General features: G+C 36.8%; 1 protein-coding gene across 1 annotated transcript in view; it reads right to left on the reverse strand.

Moving 5' to 3' along the window:
• Positions 1–22,733, reverse strand: part of NDUFS4 (NADH:ubiquinone oxidoreductase subunit S4) — a 48,931-nt gene that overhangs the window by 7,533 nt on the left and 18,665 nt on the right. The window contains exons 2-3 of the mRNA XM_065662865.1: positions 19,685–19,763; positions 1,042–1,214 (exon numbers count right to left, since the gene is read on the reverse strand). Of these exons, the coding sequence (XP_065518937.1) occupies positions 1,042–1,214; positions 19,685–19,763 (252 nt within the window). The remainder of the gene's footprint in view (positions 1–1,041; positions 1,215–19,684; positions 19,764–22,733) is intronic.

A 22,733-nucleotide genomic window follows, 5' to 3' on the forward strand; every position in this document is an offset into this window, starting at 1 on the left:
TTAAAGTGAGTTAAAAAGCAAAGCAGGATTAGAAGAAATGTTAAATTCAACCTGGACTAAAGCAGGCGTTACTGGCACCTGCTACACTGTGATAATCTTTGCATACGTCAGTGAGTAGACACTTGGGGAGCACACAAGACAGGAGGCAAAGGTGTATTGCTGGTCAACAGTCTATCAATTAATCTAGGCCCTGTGAAACAACCTGGTCATTACTTGCTAAACAGAGCAGTTGCTTGCAGTAGTTGAGTCATCCAAGGCATACATGTAACTAAGTCATTGAAATCTCATCCTTGGAAGAATTTAAATACGCTTAAGACAAAATGGTGAAAAACTGCAGGATGAGCTTAAGATGAGGTCATTGTTACACACAGGCTTAAGATTTTAAAATAGCTATTTTAACAGATTATTTTAGTAAAATTTGTATTTTAATTCATATTCAGTACTTTTTCTCATCTAATGATAGTTGAGCTTGGTTTCCCTAGTGCTTTGCAATACCAATACAAATGAGATGTTACAGGTGGTGAGCCTCCTCAACTTTTATGGGAAACCAAGATAACAGGAAGACATGATTACATGATTTCAGAGCTATTCTGAATTAGTATTTCTGGATACATTTATCTTATAATTTTTTTTATTTTTTTTTTTTTTTAAAGAAGGTCTAAAAGCTAAGTATTGTTATATTATGCTTAACCAAATTTAAAAGATGCCAACTTTAAGCTGAGTAGCATTTACTGCTTACGGTAATTAATAACCTCCTTTCCCTCTTGCTGCCGTACAGTATCATCACCACAAATGTAATCCTTGAAATCTGTGGTTATTAACATTTTTTTCAAACTCTTCCAGATGATGTTGTGAGCTAAAATCTACTTTCAAATGAAACAGATCATTAATCGTATGACTAACCAACCCAATGACTTACCACAAGTACTGTTAAAACACAGTAGGTTTATGGTAGAAAGGATATTTCAAACTTAAAATTTGCATGACTAGTTAAGAGCCAAATAAACAAGAAAAGTATTTCCAAATTCAGTAACTACTCACGTAGATGCCCAGCCCATTAAAGGGTTCTCCCAGCGCTCCCTGTTATCAAATTCCATCTTCCATTTCTTCGTATTGTTAACACCTGACTGCATTGCATTACGTGCCGGAACAAAAATGTGAACTTTCCTGGTTTTGATGTGCTCATCTGGAACACCAGTTAAAGCAGTGATATCCTGTGAAAAACATAGTGGAACTTGTTAAAAAAGGGTTCACATAAAAGGCTTGTAAAATAATATTGCCTATGTATTTTTACATAATTTCATGCTTCATTTTCATTCAGCTACCAAAAAAAAAAAAAAAAAAAGAAAAAAAAGAAACGAAAAAAAAAGGCCAAAAAATAATGTTACAAGTTCAGTTACATAAAAGTGAAACTAATACACGTCGGGGATCCTGTCATCCTGCTTTCCCTGGCTGAAGTAGGTTTTGCTTAGATTGTTTACTGGAACCTGCTCATCTCCAGGCTACACAACTTGCTAGTGCCAGAGGACAGACAGGACATTCCCTCCGACCCTCTGACTCCAGCTGTAAAGTCAAGACTGCTCCAAACTGCACCAGCTAAAGAAAATGTGGCAATATATAAACTCTTCTTTCTCCTTTAAAGAAAACATTAAGAGCATAAAATATCAACAAATCTCCAATTTTTTACTTTACCATTAGCAATCTAAACTTCATATGCACAGATCTATTCACCAAACTCTTAGCCAACTCTGTGCTGCAGTGTAAGGGCTTTCACTTGGGCTTAAGTCTGTAGATAATTAAGAGGCACCAACTCCACGTTGACATAAGAAACTATGCTTAGCATGAAGGAAGAGGTAATAGGTTATCTTTCACAAAATATCCCAATAAGAGTGGAGAGCAGGCGCTAGAAATTAGCTCTCTTGTTTCTCTGTTATTACATAAAATTAACCCCCTCGTTGTGTTTCAAGCTATGCAGATCAGCTTTTAAGAGTCAATTCTTCTGATGTTCAAGAGAGGAACATCTGGTACTGGTAATATTCTTCAGTATTTCTGTGAAGGACAAAAGGATTCAGGAGATCTCAAACTTCAAAGAAAAAAAAAAACCCAAAACAAAACAAAAACCACAGGCATTGTAACATTGCATACAGTCAGTAGTAGGATGTTCTACGAAGGTTCCGCTTGTGAGTCCTCAACAAATAAACCTAACAAAGATAAAAACTGAAACATCACAAAACCAGACAAAAAAATATTAACTCACTTTAACAAAGAATAAGATGGGAAAAAAACTCACAAGAACTGCTGAGAAAAATTACCCTCAGCAGCATCTGATATAATCAAAGTGAACTTTCTCGCTAAAAACTAAACAGTAATTACATAAAATTAACCTGTCAGTTCACCCTAGGAAAGAGTGAAATCAAACATCAAATCCATCTCTAAGGATGCTAAACTACTCCTGTTCCTTTCACACTTAAAAGGCCAGTGGGAGCTCCTTGGTCTCCCTCCTTGCCTCCCCTCCCCTTCACTCCACTCTCCAGGAACAAATAGTAAACTGGTAAAAGTCAAAAAAAGTGCAGAAAACTTCTGGGCATATTGAACTCATCTCACCAGTACTGCCATGGCTTGAATTAAAAGGCAAACAAGTTTAAATAAAACACTGTGGCTTTACACGTCTGTAGCTACTAACTTTATGGGATTTTGTTTTGTGGCAAACTTAAAAGCTCTTGGTGCTGTCACCAGATCATCTTTTGAAACGAGGCAAGTCTTATATTTCATTTTACTTCAAAAAATAAGTTTTAGGAGGTCAGTCCATCAAAACTACACAAGGGAGCACGTTTAAAGCATTTGACTTGTATTTTCAATTAGAACAGCAGGGGAAACAAACAAGCATGCAAGCTAATTTTCCAACTTCTGACACTTCTACCCAGATGACCAAAAGAAACTGTCAAAATATCTCAACAGTTCCATTATAAATGCTTTCATCAGGACCAAGTAATGTTTATTTCTAATATGAGTCTAGCAGTGATACGAAAAAGAACCACTACTAGTCACTGGAATGTTGCAACATGTATGTAAAATACCACCTGCCAGACTGGCATTTCTGAACTGAAGCTCAAATCACAGTGTTAGAAGGCAATAGCTTTAAGTTTTCTTGCTTGAATTGTCAAAGTTCTTTGTTTAATGAAAAGAGTTTTACCTGCAGTAGTTTGGTGGGGCTTCAGTGTTTCAGTTTGCCTGTTAATAGGAACAGGCTACTATATTAGCCTTTATTTCTGTATCTAACAAACATGCTTATTTAGAAAATGCAAGCACATTCACAAAAGACTATTCTTCCCCTCTGAAATAATCTGCTACATGCAAAAATTCTGGGCTTGTTATCATCAAATACCTCCAAATATGCAAGCTTCGAAATAGCTCAAAACTATTATTTTTTTTTTAGTAGTATTATTCTCAGTAACTCATATGTCCATTATGAATTTTATGCCTCAGATTGAGAGGGTATTTAATTGCTCCAGAATCACCTGGAATTTGTAAAAAAAGATACTATGTTAAATATCATTATGGACATACAATTTTCCTCTTTTGAAGTCTCCACATCAGAGAATCATAAAAATACTACACACCAGTTCATACAGAACACAATCTAAAACCCAGCTAATACTGTACTTATGAAGTAACTGTAGCAAAGAAATGCTCAGACTTGTTCATCCGGATGAAAAGAAAACCAAAACTGCAGACAAACTGTAAGCCCCTTCAATCCATGTTTTTTCGGGCACTCAGCTGGCTCCAAATCAAAGTTACTTCACTAATAATATAGGATTCATCTCATAAAAATCTTTTCAATGTGAAAATTAAAACCTGCCTACTTTTCAAACCTAAAATATCTACATGGTATTGCTAGCTCTTCATACTTTGATTCATTATATCTAAAGTTTCCATGCCTTCTGGGAATCTAGCAATCATGTATTGATATCTTCCCCATTTTGAGGCTGGCAATTGAACAGACAGTCATTAGGACAATGAGTTTCTGGTTTCTGAAGCCCAAGTTGTCCTGACATAAAATCACTGGTTTTGCCTGCTGTAGACATGTAAGATACTGTAGCATAGCTGAGCTGTTGCCAAAGATATGGAATAAAAAGGCTTGGCATCTATCACATACTTGACACCTAAAGAGCACAGAAGCTCTAAAATTCCTATTCCCTGTAGGCGCACTCTTAGTCTAGACAAACTGATTTCTCACACTTTTAAAATGCATTACAACACTCTATTGTGATCATTTCATCCACACAGCTCCAGCTAGTGACAGAAGAACCTGTCCTTTAAGCGACATTTCAATGGGCTAAAGCTCCCGCTCTAAGATGCCATTAAAACAACATAATACTTGAAAAGAACTATGCTGCACTGGGTTGAACTCTTTACTGGGTCTTCAGTTCTTTGTTCTGAGTTCAAGTTCTCATTGAAACTACCTGTGAACCAACTTTCCAAAACAAAGATGTTTCTGACAGCTAGTTTCACATTACTATCTCTTTTAAGTGTTCTATACTGAATTTTACAATATTAGCATATTAAAGTATTAGTGAGGTGTTCAACATTCACAAGTCTAAATAATAAGGTGACATTATAAAAGGCTTGAGATTTGAACTGTATAGGTTTGCTTTACTAAAAATTAACAACCTGCTTCAGATTTTTAACACAACCTATCATCTAAAAGGTGCATTTTAACATTCCATTTTTCTTAATATACAGAGGGGAAGATTTAATAGCAGCCTATTGTTCTTATTTTTATTTTTAATTAAAATACCCATTTTGAAGCACTTTGGCTCTTCTTAGAATAAGCTGAGAGGGTCAAACCACTTCTTTTTTAAATAGCAGAAATCACATTAAATTGCTTACAAAAGAAGAGGAGGTTTTGTCTTTATTATAACTTTAAGAACACCTGTTATACTGGAAAGCCTTGTAAAACTGTTCTGGAGAGTACGATGCATGTGCTATCCAGCAGGGAAAAAACTGGTTCACAGAGGCAGTGTCAATGAAAGCATGACTTTTAAAGAAACCAAGAATTTCCTTCTTTTAAGTACTCCACTAACAGCCCAAATTCCAAATGGGACAAGAAATGGAACTCTGTAATTCAAGGGAAAGGACAAAATAATGAAAGCATCTCTGAAAACTAGCGTTTCTGAATAGACTGGTCAGGTGTGCATAAAGGAGTCACGTTTCTCCTATGACTACTTCTTTCCATGCATAGACTAAAACTGTATATAACCACTATCAGCTATCTACTGTTAAGCACCCCCCCCCCTTTTTTTTTAATAAAGGAAACAGGGAACAAGCAATGGGAAGTTGATGTCAAAACACAGAAAAACCTCCCAGCAAGCTTCCAGCAACCACCCAGGATTTAGAGTCTTGCTAGCCGCTCTCTTTTCAATACCAGAATTTCACACATTTCAATGACCATTATGACTTCAAAGAATCAAATTTTCATCATTGTCCGTCATCTGCCGGTTGATTTGTATAAAGGAGTTCTTCTGCATGCACTCCAGACAAAGGACTCCTTACTTTCGTGGCTATATATCAAGTTTAAAAGTTCTGTTTGTGACAGTTGTGTCTGTGGTAAATTAGGGTAACACTGAAGGAGTGCAGCTGCTCTGCAGGAACCTCCTTTTTGGCATCATTTCACTTAAATAAAAACTGAATAATTAGCCTCTGCCTTTATTAAACCGCAAAAATGCCACTGGCCTTAGTAATTACTTCCGGTTGCCCCACCTACTTAACCTCAATAGTTTACACTTGTTAGAAAGGAGGGAAAGCAGAACTTTTCTGTACTTTATAGGAGTTTATAACAGCTTGCTCTCTTCCCCACCCCCAGCATGTTTTACCATACCAAGTGCATAAAGTTTTGGTATAAATTCATGTTGCAATACACTTTCTTTAGGAACTGTTATATCAAAGCACAGAACATCTTACATAATACCCACAAAATAACTGCTGTGAAAGTTGTTTTTCTACTTAGTGTGCTCAGCTGCTTAAGCTGTAAATCAGGATGAGAACATTTACATTTCTACACTTCAATACAGTATTTCTGAAACAAATGTAAGAGAACAGAATCTACTATGCAAATTGTGAGTAGAAAAATGGAGCAGAATGAACTAAACATGGTCAGGCAACATTTATCTAACAGCTACAGACATAACGAGGGGAAAAACAGCATATCTGCCCTTAGGAAAGTCTGTCACACAAAATACCATTTTCTTTTAGGCTTATAATAACTCTGCATTATCACAGTAATCTGTGAACAACATGTTGTTACCCATAATACGTTCCTCATATCTAACCATCCTGCAACAATCAATGAAGTTGAGAAAAGGAGTGAAAGAACCATACTTTAAAGAGGAAGCAAGCACTGTAAATAGGAAACAGGTTTCAGTAATAATAATGGTTGCATGAATGCGTCTATTAAAAAAAGAAAAAAATCTTTCTTCATAGGCAGTTTTGTGGAAAACGCTAAAGGAAAACTGGTCATGAATAAAAATATATAAAGTTGGTCTAACTGAAGCAGAAATGGAATCAACATAAGTCCATCATAATACTTTTTATCCTGACTAGCATTATGCAAAGGAAGACTCAGCATCCAAAACAGCACAACATTTGCAAATGTTGCTAGCTTCAGCAAACTTTATTCACCAGTTTGTATTTCACTGCTGAGGAGATATTACTTGTAACAGCCATGATGGCTAAGCATTCACTGTTCTCAGAAAACCTTGAGAACTTCCATGTTGTCATGTCTTTTGCTTCGACACACACAAGTGGCTGGGTTTTTTTAGTTACCTGCGAGGCACTTAAAAGTACAATTTTCTACAGCATACAACTTCCAAGCCTTCTGCAAGAACTTCACAATCCTCAGGTAAAAAAAAGTGCAAAAACCCCCAAAACAATTAGCTAAGACTACAGTAAAGTTTTTAGACCATAAACTTTTAAATAAAACAGAAGACAGTCTTAGTTTACCTGTATTTAGAAAAAGAATGATAACTGAACAAGTGAAATGACCTGATTCCTCTCAGAACAGTTTACAGTTATGGCAATACTCTACTACTTCACCACCATAAGGAACCATTTCTTAATTAGAAAAGAAAAAAAATAAATACCCAGGCAGAAAGTTTTAAAGATGAAAGTAATAGCAGGTAGGGCTCAGCTAGAGTAGGAAGTTTTGTACTGCATCCTCTGATTAGTTCAACTTTGTATATACTGTTAAATAAATAGCATACTGTAGTTCACTTGTAGTTCAGTGACTGTATATTTAAACAAAATGGATTCGATCTGCAGTTCTGACTATGCTAAAATTCCCAGCGTAAGTCACAATAAGCAGATTGACTTGTAAAGCTAAACATAATACTTCAAGAATATCTTGGTGATTTATTTGCTAAAGATAACTCTTGAACTTGCAGTTTATAAAATGTAGCTTTGATCATGGACATGCAAAAAAACCCCAACCAGCAGCTCAGGGTGGTATCTTCCATATCTTAAGTGAGAGCCAAAATCAAGGCTACTCTTTCACACTAGCTACTTTCTTTACACACTGGAAAGAATTTCTGGGGTTTTGTGTGTTTCTGATGTCACTTTAAGCCCTTACTTTTAACATTCATTAAGCTTACCTGTATTTACAAAATAAATCATAAGCATATGAGTTAAATGAATTTTACAAAGTTACTGTTTTTTCAGGAATTCTGCCAGGAAGATGAAAAGTAACAGTTCTGACCATCCTTACGCTCATTTGCAAACCTTACAAAGCTTCATTTAAATTAACCATTAGGAAATTTTCCAAATGAGGGCCATGCAGACTTCCCAAGTACAAGCACCACTTATTCATCATTTTCAGCCTTTGGAGGAGAAGGAGTCCAACCTGTGTTAAATGTGTGGCTGGGCTGAGTTTTGTAGAAAGGTCTTTCACCAGTTCAGGCTGCAAAAGACCCAATGGAAGAAGCAGGATGTTCAGAGCCTAGCAGTGAACTGAGACACTACTTACACATAAGTAGTGCAATTGCTGCTGTGAAGCAGGAACACCCTGGCCAATTCACACTTTAATCGGTGGACAGCCAAATCTGAGTTGTTGAGTTCAAATCTGGATGTCAGCAAAGTCTAAAGACTTGATAACTCTAGTAAGATTTCCTAGGATTAATTCATAAGAGAGATTATCACTACACTACATGAAACATCCATTGTGAATTCACTTTTAACAAGCTAACAATATCCCAGGGCCAGCAGCTAGAGTAAGGGATACTATTTCTTTTCCTTTTTTTTTTTTTTTATTTTTATTTCATTATTGTGCATTCGGGTGTTGTCTTCCTTTCACCTCCCAACTACCTATTAACTCCCTATTTCATAGTAGCTGTGGAACACCATTTAAGGGTTAAAATTTAACAAATTATATAGTTTTGTTTTTTTTTAAAGAGACAATCAAAGGTGGGGTCAAAAAAAAGGCAAAAAGTAGTGTTTTAAAGACTAATTTCACCATACTGACACACTAGTGTATGGTCTGCTACTAAGAACAACATAGAGAAATCCTGAGTTCATGTAAATCAATGGCTGCCTTCACTGTGATGCATGTATCTATTCTTTACATGTCTTTTGTAAAGAAAGTGATTTCTTATAAAGAAAGATCTTTGCCACATAGTAACATGTGGTGTGAGACACAGGGAAGAAAACCAGAAGCAAATCCCCAATCAAGAAATGCAAATTTAGAGCAAAATCCCTGTTGGTACATGGTTTTTAGAAGAAAAGTTTCATTTAACAAATTACAAAGAAGCCAGACCTGTTAAAAGCTGTTCCTTACCCTAATGCAAGATGTAATGCTTCTATGTAATATGCATGGACTTTAAAAGTGGAAAGCAAGTGCTAAATAGTGTACATAATTTCCATACACAGCAGGTAGTGATGCAAGAAAAGAACTGACACAGTTACCCTTGCTAAAGAGATGAACAATAGAGAACTGTTATGCAGTGTTAGCATACTGAAAGTCTATGCATCAGGGATGTTGCGGCTATTAACAGCTTAAATGTTAACTGTATTTTCTTAATTAGTGCATACAACTTTTAAGCCTTAAAAGTGTTTTAGAAGGTTCTTTTCTGAAAGTAACACAGTCATTATTCCCTGGTGGGGATGCAAAGAGTTGATGAGGCTTCAACTGTTTCAACATCATCAATAAAATACACAGCTTAATACTGAACAAAACCAATTTCTTTTAATTTTTTCTATACTGTTAAAATGAAGTTTTCTACCATCTCTCTCTAAAAACCTGAATCATAACTAGAATATATTATGTTACTTCACAAACTGTTTTTAGCTTGTTATATCTAGAAGTTTGTCCCTGCAATTTGTACTTTGGCCTTTATATGCTTGGCCTTTAAGGTTATTTATAGGACAGAAATCACGGTCTTACACTAATGCAACAGAGAAGAACCCATCACCAAAAAATACAAACTACAATTTTAATCTTAAAAAAAAGCTTCTGCCTGGTTAAGATGCTACTCAGTGAAAACTTTAAAAGATGTGATCCATGATGATAATGCTGGCCTATACAGAAAAACACTGTTATTTATGTTAATGAATATATGTGCACACTTACAAAATGAATCTGTAAGGGAAAACTATCCAATTATTCAGATGTTTGTAATCAGAAATACACACCACAGCCTCAATTTTTTAAAACATTTGCCACAGAATTATAACATCCTTACAAAAAATACTGTAGTTGGTAGGTCTTAACCACCATTTTGTAAAAATTCCTTGTAGCTTATAGCTCAGCTTCTTTTCATTTGTTAACTCAGTTTTCACGCTAACAGGTAATAGATAAAATTTATTTTCCCATGAAATAAAGATTTTCTTCTGCACTAAACATAAGCCAATGGGCTTTATGGAATAAACAGAACAGAATACACCAAAAAGATACATAAGAGTTTGAGCAATTTTCCTGGAGTGGATGCTTCACAACCCAAGAACTAAACTGCGTATTAGAACTCGATCTGCATATCAGATGCTCTCTCCATGGTTCATGTCCCAAATTAACACAGGTTGATGTTCGCAATTTGAGAAAGCAGCCATGAAAGTAGTTTATAGATGCCTCAAAAACAAGACACGAAGGACTAGAAAAGCATCTGGTTTCATTTCATCATCGATCTTCTAATTGGAAAGATGTAGTACTGAAGAAGCACCAAGCTCTCTTGCAGCATGGCCAAGATGTTCAAATAATTACACAGGATTACTGAGCTTTCCAGACAAGGAAAATTTTTCTTTTCTGACTTGATAAAATTATTCAGGTAGAACTTCTTGACTAGAAACAGCTTTCCAGTCTGGATGTAGAACTTGGTTAGTTATGCTAGGATTTGTGTCTTAAGTCTGTAACTTACATACACTACAAAAATGCAGAAAGACACATTTGGCTGAACAGAAAAGCAAGCACTCTACAACAAATTTTTTATTCACTATTCCAGACAGGACACGGAGAATTCATATAATCTATAAATGTATTTCAGAACAGGGGATACTAACTTAGGTGTCCCAGGAAAGGTTCAGATAATGTATTGTTTTATGAGAACATGAGAATACTTACTTTCCAGTCTTTAAAAAGCACAACTATTGAATAAACAGCTCCAAAAATAAAGTTACTTCTTACTCCTGTTGATTGCTACACTGTTTTTTTTATTCTTTCTAGCTGATTAGAAACATTGCTTGCATATTTAGACTTACAAAACCAAACAAGTATTTGCAGGTTGAATAACCCTTTGGAAGCCAGACAAACTAAACATGGCACAATGATACTGCTTTAATTTGTTCTGAGCAGCCATCATAGCAAGCTCTTCAAAACAGTATTCTCTGATAGAAAATTAAATACTATGTGATGGGAGAAAAAAAACCTGCTTGCATACGCTTCAAAGAAACATATTCTTTGACCCAGTGCTCCAGACTAAAGCCTTGAAACTTTTGCACAAGAATGCTGCATGAAGGAAGCCCAGACAAAAGAGACACTCAAGATGTTAGAAGGTTGTGTAACCCCAATCTCAGACACTCATTCCAATACCCAGCAAGATAGAACTACCACGCACCAAAAGAAAAGGCTCTCAGACAAAGCAATCCAAATCCTTTACCCATTCCTAAAACCAAAATAAACTTACACGGTGATGAGACTACAATTGTTCTCATTGATAAAACTGTGTATCATTTTATATGCGGTTCTGAGCTATTTGTAAAATGTGTAGTTTTCTAAACAAAAGCAAAATTAACTCAAGCTGAAGTTTAGTAATAAAGCAATATTTATTTGCTCTTAAAAGACAGCTAAAGGTGATGGCAACATCTTTTAACTTGCACCATGAGAGCTGTAGAAAACTTCTTTATCATGAGGAGAAACTTGATGCCTACAGACACTCTTAAAGAAAGCTCTTTATCGGTATCTAGCCAACTGGGTTTTCTGAACAACTGCAAGCTTCATCAAACTACAATTGCTTGCAACACCAAGTTGTAGCAAGCAGTATAGGCTAAACTGAGGCAGAATATTCCAACTGAAGAAGGATTTAATTGCTGAACAGCTGAATATAGTGAACTTGCAGTACTGAAAACGTGTAAACAGCTAGATAATCTGGAAAATAAAACACACCTTCACCTGAGCTTGTACTGTATTGAAGACAATATGCAACTGCCAGAAGAAACTGTAAAGAAGAAACTGCCAAATTATTTAAATAAAAACAAAATAATCACTGTTTAGAAATTTAATACATGCTTTAGCAGACCACTGCTGCACATAAAACGAAAAGGATTATCACCATCCCCAAAATCATTAAAACCTTTCAATACTGAATTTCACATCAGCTACCCAACAAAATTATCCAAGACAGCTTTTCCGTCTCCAGAAGAGTATTAGTCTTCACTGGGGAGTGTAGGAGGAAACCAAACCAAAAAACCCCCTAAAATTGCCAACCTTTTTAACAGATTGTTTAGCAGCAAAAATGCATATTCACAAATCAACTATCAGTGACCACAAAAAGTAAAGGCCTTTAAGTATTTATGCAACTGTACTCCTAGACACTTTTATTGTAGATACACATGTATTGTTACCTGTGAACAGACTTCTCTTTTGAATATTTCTCCTTGATTGATAGATTGCCTTTCATTTTGAAACAATTCTAGGTCATTTTAAATTTTAAACACCCTCTACACTCAACTGTCAAACATCAGAAGTGCAAATGACCAAATGCAAACCAAACAATAAGTACTGCGTATGAGGTTAAATGAGAGGATAAGACACACAGTATTAAATATTTTATAAACCACCAGCAAACAACTTTTATTTCAGCTTGAACTCCCAAGTACAACACAGTTCAAAAAAGCTGGTCATCTGCTTACTTGACACAACTACGATGGAGGAAAGCACCTCTCCAAAACAGACTTCATATACAAGGCCATTTTGGCCAAAGCTGAAAACTGTTTCTTAAAACATATCTGCAAAGTAAAGGGTTGAAAAACCACTTGTGGTTTAAATAAAGTCAGCCATAAATCACACAGTCGCTCTCTCACTCCCCCACCTCCTCTTGCCTTTCCCCTACTCCTGGAGGAACGGAGAGAAGAATCGAAAATAATGCAATTCCCAAGGGTTGAGATAAGAACAGTTTAGTAACTAAGGTATAACACAAACCATTACTGCTACCACCAATAATGATAAAGGATATAACAAGGGAAGAGAATACAATACCTCATCACCAGCTGACCGATAACTCGCCCTACCCCACCCAACCGAGCACCGACCAATACCTCCTCCAACCCTGCAGTCCTAGCCCTTCTGGGTAACTCTCCGTTACATCCTGGGCATGACGTGCTGTGGTATGGAATACCTCTTCGGCTAGTTTGGGTCAGGTGTCCTGTCTCTGCTTCCTCCCGGCTTTCCCTCCTCCCAGGCAGAGCATGAGGCTCAGAAAGTCCTTGGTCAGACTAAAACATTTGTGTTATCAGCTCTGTTCCCAGGCCGAAAGTCAAAACACAGTGCTGCACCAGCTACTAAGAAGGAGAAAAATGACTGCTGCTGCTGAACCCAGGACACACTTAACCTTATTTTACATTAATATGTTTTTTAATTGTTACTTAGTTTTCATTATTCTGAAGGAAAATACAAACTGCTGATCTAATTGGAGGCGGTGGGGGGCGTGGGGAGGGAAGAAGAAATACCTTATATGTAAGCCCCCTATATTTCAGGCTGTGTGTAGAATGGGCAGAACTGTCTGAAGTCCCACACAGATTTCCATTCTGGCATGTTGTACCCTTTGAATATGACAACTCCCTATCGCAGAGCCATACATATAAAGCACACAAAGATTTGAAAGTTACATTCCTCATCTGAAGAGGAATGCTGTCCTGAACTGAATCCTTTATCATAACCACTTGAATAAATACTACAGCTAGAAAAGATTATTCTAAATTCTTTTATCCCATTTAGTTACTTAAGGAACAGCTTGAACTCACGCTCAAGGAATAACCCACAATGGGTTAACAGCATTTTGACAAACCAAAACACAGAACATCCACTATATCCTTATTATCTAACACAGTGGTAATGCTTGGAGAATTCTTGGCTGTATAGTAGTTTCAAGAAAAGGAAATCTAGTAAGCCTGCCTTTAATAAATGCATACTTTGCCAAGTGTTTCTCTTCACCAAGTTACAAAAACAGCTCCTATACACAGTCTTCAAATGCAATGTCACACTGTCTCACACGTTATTTTGTGGTTTGCTTTTCAGAGTAAAATTATATTATATACTCTCAGTTTTTGGGAAAGGCTGCTAGCAATGATGACACTTTAAAAAACATGTTAAAACTTTATATGTGATGTCCTTTGCTTCAGAGCACTGTACACTATCAGACAGAGATCTGAGGAAGTTTCATCATTCCAGGCTATTTTTCACTTGTTTGTGTATTTTATTTTGAGCTGCAGAATTATCACTGTTTATTATAGTAAAGTCTATGCTTCTCTAATCAAACAAAGATTATACAATTTCACTAATTTCTAAGCCTAGCCAAAGCTGGGATTTGGATAGTGAACAAATTATGACTCAATCCTGAAAACACCGTGTGATGTTTGCTAATAACGCAGTCTTCTACAAAAAATGGACTGGAATATTTCTGCAACCTTTTTGCTGGAGGTTCGCATTCTGAGAATCCTAACACACACTGATACTCCTAAACTATCTAGTAGTAAACACTTATGACAGACACTAACTGCTACTTTTAGACAGCCAAGAGGAAGCTGCTCAGATTCCAGTACCAATTTCACAATAGTTACAAGAATCACAGAATCATTCAGATTGGAAAAGACCTTTAAGATCATTGAGTCTAACCATTAACATAGCACTTCCAAGTCCACCACTAAATCATATTCCTAAGCATGTCTACACATCTTTTAAATACCTCCAGAGATGGTGACTTCCCAGGGCAGCCTGGTCCAATGTCTGACAACCTTTACGGTGAAAGAATTCTTCCTACTATCCAACCCATTTGCTCTTGTCCTATCACTTGTTACTTGGGTGAAGAGACCAACACCCACTCTGCTACAACCTCCTTCCAGGAAGAGAGCAGCAGTGCCCCCTCAGCCTCCTTTTCGCCAGACTGAACACCCCTAGGTCCTCAGCCGTTCCTCATCACACTTGTACTCCAGACCTGTCACCAGCTCTGTTGATCTTCTCTGGACCCGCTCCAGCACCTCAATGTCTCTCCTGTAGTGAGGGGCCCAGAACTGAACACAGGATTTGAGGTGCGACTTCACCAGTGCCCAGTGCAGGGGGATGATCACTGCCCTGGCCCTGCTGGCCACACTATTGCTGATACAGACCAGGATGCTGTTGGCCTTCTTGTCTGCCTGGGCACAAGCTGGATCATGTCCAGCTCCATCAATCAGCATCCCCAGGTCCTTTTCTGCAGAGCAGCTTTCCAGCCACTATGCCCCAAGCCTGTAGCACTGCATGGGGCTGTGGCTCAAGTGCAGGACCCAGCACTGAGCCTTGCTGAACCTCATGGAATTGGCCTCATGCCATCAATGCAGCGTGTCCAGATCCCTCTGCAGAACCTTCCTACCCTCCAGCAGATCAGTTGTACTACCCAATTTTGTGTCATCTGCAAACTTACTTACAGAGGGTTCACTTGATCCCCTCATCCAGGTCATTGATACAGACATTAAACAGAACTGGCCCAATACTGAGCCCTGGGGAAGACCACTTGTGACTGGCTGCCAACTGGATTTAACTCCATTCATAGAATCATAGAACAGGTAGGGCTGTAAAGCATCAGAACTCTGGGCCTGGCCGTCCAGCCACATTTTTACACAGCAAACAGTGACACCCGTGCGGGCCATAGGCAACCAGTTTCTCCAGAACGGAAATGGTATCAAAGGCTTTACTACAGTTGAGATAAACAACTTCCACAGCCTTTCTCACATCCACTCAGTTCACTTATTCTTCTCTGGCCTAGTCTGCTGCAGTATACAGTATTTACTCCTCTTGAACATCATCTGGAAAGTATGAGCTACTCATCCTCAAAAAGGGGTTCAGATCTCGTGTACTCAGTTTGGTGTATGCAAGTTACCTTTATTAAGTTATATAGAGCTTGTCTACATTCAGAAGGAAACTGGCCCTCTACTGAGTTTCAGTATAGGGACTTCTGAACCATTACTGAAAAAAAGAGGGGTTAAATGACAGTAGAGACAAAGCAGTTTTGGGACAGGTGCTGAAATGTCAATAGCATCTTTGTAGCTAGTCTGTCATGCCTGTAGTATGAGTCCATTATGACATGTTCTCATAATGCTGCAAAAACTACTTTAGTACTATTTCAATTCGACTTGATAGAATTGCTCTTAAATGCGTAATTCTGTGTAGCAACTTATCCTATTTTATCTTGGCCTGATACGGAATAAAAACATCTGTGAGATGGCTGCAACTAATAGCTGATCCTTAACCACAGTTCCACAATGTTTCTAGCATCTCCCCAGTGACTAAACCCTACAACTGCTCTTGCAGTAATTTTTGCTTTGAACTACAGCACATATATTATCAGGGGAATATTCTGCTTTAGAGATACAAAGGCTATTTTCTGGCAGTTATTTTAATTTTGAAATGTGCTACCATTTAACTACTACAAAAGCCCTTTTATTGGCAAATTCTTGGGGGTACCTTCCAACTACAGACAGCAACTTTCACAAAAGTGCCTAGCCTGTAGGAACTGCAGGCTAGACACCCACAATGTAGTGTCACCACCACTGACTGGGAAGCCTGCTTAAAGCAGACATGCTGAACTGGACAACTTTTAGCAATAACAAAAAGTATTGATGCAGCCTACTTTAAAAAACTGAAACAAATCGCAGCCATTTAAAACAGTTCAAACCCCATTTTAGGCAAAACCACTAAAGCTTTATATAATAATGATGGAAGATACGTTATTCAACACACACAAACAGTTAAATAATTTGGAATATTACCTGAGGGAGATTTGCTGCCGACAACCTTTGTCCTCTACAGCCCAAATTTCCTAATCCAAGCAGAGTCTTGAGAGACTACTTTTCACACAGCTATTTGTCCAGACTCTTGGAATATGACCTAATTGGTGGCCAGAGATTCAAAATGTGATGCAAGAACTACATTTCTGTTCAGCTTTGTTCATTTTGTAAGTTATTTTCTTCTTAACTGTTTCTTAAAAGTTTTTCTGTTCAATACTCACTGAAAACAGCTAGTAATTTAGGCAAAGATTATTTATTGGATGTGTTCTACAGAAGCTCAGCATTTAAATTCTTTTACTCTAAGACTCCCACTTTGTTCTAAAATGAAAAATGAATGTGGTCTAAACTACTATATTTTCTACTACTTCATTCGAACTCATTTTTCTGTTGTATTCAACACATGCCTGCCTGCAGCAAGAAGGTGACCGACTACTGTTTAATAACTCATTGTCAGGATGCTCTTCCCTCTTCTATTTCATTCGTGTTTTCCAAGGCAAGGAACAATTTAGTACTTACAGAACCAAACTGGACTCCAGATAATTCAAAGGAATCCCTCTTGATCAAGTTCCAGCATATGCATGTACACATAGGAATATAAAGTCAACAAAAGCACTGAAAATGGACAGATTAATCTGACTACAGTATACAGATACAATTTTTCAAGAACCACAGTGGTAATCTACTAGACTTGTAGAGTACATCAACTCACAGAAGAGTTCAAATTCAAAGTAAACTAAAAGAGTAGAAAGGCAAACAAAGATAACTATATCCCATTTTCTGCCTGCTCTTGCTTCTTTTTTCTAACAGGCACATAAAAATCATCAGGCTTTCTGTTAAAAAAAAAAAAAAGTGTAACAAAAAAAAACAAATCCATCTAAATATGATAAATGTGATTCAAAGATTTCTACCAATAATACGTATACATCTGACAGTAACATGAGAGGAGAGGTCTTTTTTAATTGAAAGCATCAACTTCTGGAATACAATTTAATTAAAATTTGCATGGAAATAATAGTTTTATTACGCTTAGCAACATTATCTAAAACCCAGAAAATTCATGTAATGTGTTATTTTTAATCGGTTGTAATTAATCCTGTTTAAAATTAAGAAATACACTGTAATAATCTACAACAAATTAATACAGTACCCTACTTTTCCATGACGTTTAACAGGTGTCTAGAGAACTTCTTCTGACCCTGAAAGAGTTGACAGCCACACCAAATCCGTTTGTGAAGGTTTCCCATCATAATGCAATAGAAATCTTTGTCCATTAGAATGTTATGTCCAACAGAACATCAATTACTGGATATTTTATGGCATTATGTAAATTTCCCCTAAAACTTAATTAAATCTAGAAGTGAAAATTTTAAAATCATTTTCTAATTGTTTATGATTTTGTTTCAGGCTCTACAACAGTATTGAAGAAAAAAATTGTGCATCTAGAATGTGCACCTACAACACAATATTACAGGAAAATACTTCAGTCTGACATTTAACCTAATGCTTGAAAGGACTGAGGATAAAATAATCATTTAGATACGTTATCTAATGTATCAAAATGAAACAAAATTATTCAGTAGCTGCTACTGTGAGATGTCAAAAAAAAAGCCCCAACAACTATGACATGAGCATCTTCAACTTGATGAGAATATATAATGACATTAGAAATAACCACTTCACTTACAATTACCTTACATTAAGATAATAAATAGATGTATTTCAAATTAGTATCACTTTCACTCAACTGGAAGTATAAACATTCATATTCACACAGGGTAATGAATAACCTTAACTTAGGATAATGCACATTTAAATACAAAATGGAAGATAGAAAAGTACTTATTCTGTAGGTATGTCTTTGCACTGTAGTCTCTTTCAGAACTATGTACCCATCACCTGAGGTCACAACAGGGAAATGTGATACTGTAAATTCAGGCCTCACAAAACCTCTATTCAGATTTTTCTTTTTTTAATGTTAAAGAACAGCTCTACAATAACCAAATACAATTCATAATTTATTTAGGAAAATGTAAGTCTATTGGCTTGGTGAATCTTACTCACAGTGATTCATGAACTCCAGTACATGAAATAAAATTTCCTGAATCCCAAGTTATGCAACTAGATTAGCAAGATAATCACGTTTGCCAGAACAGAGTACTATTTTTTCCCTAATTTTTGAATTCAAAATTATACTATTACTTTTTAAATTCAGAAAAAAAAACTTTACAAAAGAATTGATATTTTTTACCTATGAGTAGATTATTGCTACATTTATATTCCAAAGCATGAGAAAAAAATGCCTTAAAGAGTTGTTAAAGTAGGTGTGCTTTTTACCAGTTAAATGAAAGCTGTCTCAACTTGTAATTATCATTACAAATGTCCAATTTATAAATAAAAATTCCAAGTATTTCTTAAGAGTTACTATAGCTTCAGGGATACAAGAAAGTACACACAATATGAAGTGTCTGGTACCTATGATGGGAATGTTTTTTTCCTGAAGATTCAAAAGCGATATGAAAACCAATGAAAAGCATGCCTCTGCTGTGATGCATTCCCCCCAGAAGTCCTACAAAAATTATACTATTGAATAATGTAAACATAAGTGTCAGGTTGCATCTAGAGTAACAGACCACACATTATGGAAGAACTTACAAGAAAAGATTGCCAAATTTCTGATCTGCTACTGATTACCAGAAGAATGTCATGCATTTGTTCCTAGCTGTAATCTAACCTTCATGCATATTCAAAAGCTAGAGTATATGTGAACAGTAACAGTAATCTTGCATGATGCTTCTTTACACAGTTTCTTTAGTAATATGAAGATAATTTCAGGAAGCTAGCAAATTCTGTGATTTCACCACAACAAAAATACACCCAGATTTCAAAAAGAATAAGCCTGTTATAAAATACAGTTTATACTGGTCCTTGGCCATAATAATAAACATGGTACTCAACATTTTATATGGCTTCACACTCTGAATGCCACATTTCCTTCACATATTTATGCTTTACTAACATTCTCCTTTCAAAAACGTATGAAGGATTGTTACTTTGTAGTTCACGTTTATACAGCTTTCCTAGAAGAACGCAGAATACCATAGTGAATGCCTGTTGTGCAGAAATAACCCTGAAGGCTGTATCATAGCAATATGCAGTAGAAAACCCTTACCAATTTTTCATCAACTGTGATGAGTTGCGTGTCTCGAGTTTGGTCCTGTGCCAGCCGCCATGTGGAAGTGCTCAGTGACCTGCAGTGCGAGACTTGAAGTTAAAAAATGATTCATGCAATGAGAAAATAGAGGCAGACAAATCTTACATAAACAAGTTACTTTAACAATATCCGTCTTGTAAAAAAAATTGAAGAGGGAGAGATGAGGGCACAAAAATCCTTTTTCTCCCCAATTAGTTCTGTCTGCTGAGTTTTTGGCAGGCTCCCACTCAGCAGTTCACAACAGGCTGCACTTTATGTCAGCCTACAGGCTCTCTGTCACAGAGAGACTGCCAGTGGCAAGGACTGTACTGCTCTATATGAATGTACAGTAGCTGGTTTGTCACGAATAGACAGAAAAATACAAGGCTGCTGCAAGCATTCTGGAACTCTTGATACTTAAAATGATGGCATGAGAGGAAAAAAATCATAAATCCATTTGCAATGGTAAAGCATCAGTACACCACTTTAACAATGGAATATTAACAAATTTAAAACAAACAAACCAACCCAACAAAAAACAACAAAACAAACCCTAAGCGGATAATTACAACAGAATTTTCCTATTTTGAGTGGGCAAAGCTCACAATTGTTTTGCTTCATTTCTAAGTTGGTATGGGTCAGCTTACTTACACTGAAGAAATACAATTAATCTTCTTGCATAAGTACAAAACCTGTAAGGTGCAGATAGAAATATAGAACCCAATTCCACAACACTGAATTAAGAAGTAAAATTTGCCCTTAATTTGCATTATGTTACTGATGTCAGGATTGGGCCCTTTTAGTACAAATTATCCTTTGGCAAAATAACGCAACAGCAGGTGAAACAAGCCAAAAAGCCCAATCCTCTGAGCTAATAATGTGCTTCACATTTAATTAAGATCATTTTAAACAAAAAAGGCACAAAAGAGAATATAGGCAACTGAACAGTAAGAGGGACTAAGCCACTTTTGTTTCAACTGTTCTTCAGATGATTACTAAAGCTGGGAAGCCAGACATGCTTGCAAATACAAATGAATTTTAAGAATTTTGCCTATGGGATACTTAGAACCATATTTCTAGTAACTTAAGGCTACTGGTAATGATTACCTAATTTTTGAGGAAACCATCAATAGGTGTCTCTAAAAACACCACATCTTTTAAAGCAAAATTCCAAGACTTTCAGAAAATCTGCAGTACTATGCAAACTAACTTTTCCCCACTTAAACTATAACTGTTGAACAATTAAGAGTATGAAAGTTGTTTCAGAACCAGATAACCTGCACACAGTCATCCAAAACCTGTAAATTGTAACAGCATACTTTCTATTGCATTCTACATGTATGGAAACATGGAAGACCTGACTGGGGAAATGGTCTCCCCAACAAATGTATCTACTACATCTTTTAATCTCAGATCCCTCCCTAATTTTTGTCAACTCTGGTGAAAACGCATTTCAAGATATGAACTTGAAATCTAGCTGCACTAAATTTAACGTATTAACTAAACAAGCATTAAATTTTAAGACAATATTAGCATGGTAAAGTCTTTAGAAGGGAAAACCTACACTAGAAAGGAATTTGAATATAGCCACAAGAATCTTATACAACTACACAACTGGAACAAAGCTCAGTTCAGTGCTATTTCAAATGTAGATTCCCACAAATCTGTACTTCTAACACAGATTACACTCTACTAAATTACCTTCCATCTGCCAGTAACAACTTCAAAAAATCTCCACTTCATGAAAAACAAACTCAAAGCACAAAGTTTATAGAATCATCCAACTTCTGACATTGACAGACACATCTATTCCTATTTAAAATGACAAAATCTGTCTGAAAGGCTACTCCAAAAAAGATGAAGTTTTTAAGTTCAAGGGAGCAAGAATTTTATAAACATCCAAATGATAACTCCTCAGCTCAAAATCTCTGTCCCAGACAGCTTATGGCTCGACACAGCTGTCTTTTTATAATTTGTACATGTAAAACAATACATCATAAAAACAGAATAGACAGATATTGCAGTATGCTACAAGAAATGGCTCCTAAATGGTCCTCATTCAAAAACAGACCAAGAGAGAATTAGCCTAAAAGCCTTCAGAACAGCAGCATTACACTTGAGCTCCTGTGGTAAGTAGCTGAAGCTATAAAATTTCCAAACTTAAACAAGGCAAAAACATAGTCATAGGAAAATTAGTCTGCGTCCCGTGTCCCGTCCCGCACCCCCGTAATTTTAATATCAAAAGTTGTATTCTGCAGGTATTCTCGAACTTCATGTGATACAGCATTCACTACACTACTTAATATATGGCCAAAGGAGGACACTGGATTATGCAATCAAATTGGTCCTTTCTGGATAGAAAATAATTTAAACTATGAAGGAAGAATTACTCTGAATCTTGTTCTGTCTGATGAATATGTAAAGATTTGAGTATGCCAGGATTTAAATAATAATGCTGATCAGAATCCTACTTTTTCATAGAATCATAGAATAGTTAGGGTTGGAAAGGACCTCAAGATCATCTAGTTCCAACCCCCCTGCCATAGGCAGGGACACCTCACACTAAACCATCCCACCCAAGGCTTCATCCAACCTGGCCTTGAACACTGCCAGGGATGGAGCACTCACAACCTCCCTGGGCAACCCATTCCAGTGCCTCACCACCCTAACAGGAAAGAATTTCCTCCTTATATCCAATCTAAACTTCCCCTGTTTAAGTTTTAACCCATTACCCCTTGTCCTGTCACTACAGTCCCTGACAAAGAGTCCCTCCCCAGCATCCCTATAGGCCCCCTTCAGATACTGGAAGGCTGCTATGAGGTCTCTATACAGCCTTCTCTTCTGCAGGCTGAACAGCCCCAACTTCCACAGCCTATCTTTATATGGGAGGCACTCCAGACCCCTGATCGTCCTCGTGGCCCTCCTCTGGACTTGTTCCAGCAGTTCCATGGCCTTTTTATGTTGAGGACACCAGAACTGCACACAATACTCCAGGTGAGGTCTCACAAGAGCAGAGTAGAGAGGCACA

The sequence above is a fragment of the Lathamus discolor genome, chromosome Z, assembly GCF_037157495.1.
Source record: "Lathamus discolor isolate bLatDis1 chromosome Z, bLatDis1.hap1, whole genome shotgun sequence".
Taxonomy (NCBI): Eukaryota; Metazoa; Chordata; class Aves; order Psittaciformes; family Psittacidae; genus Lathamus; species Lathamus discolor.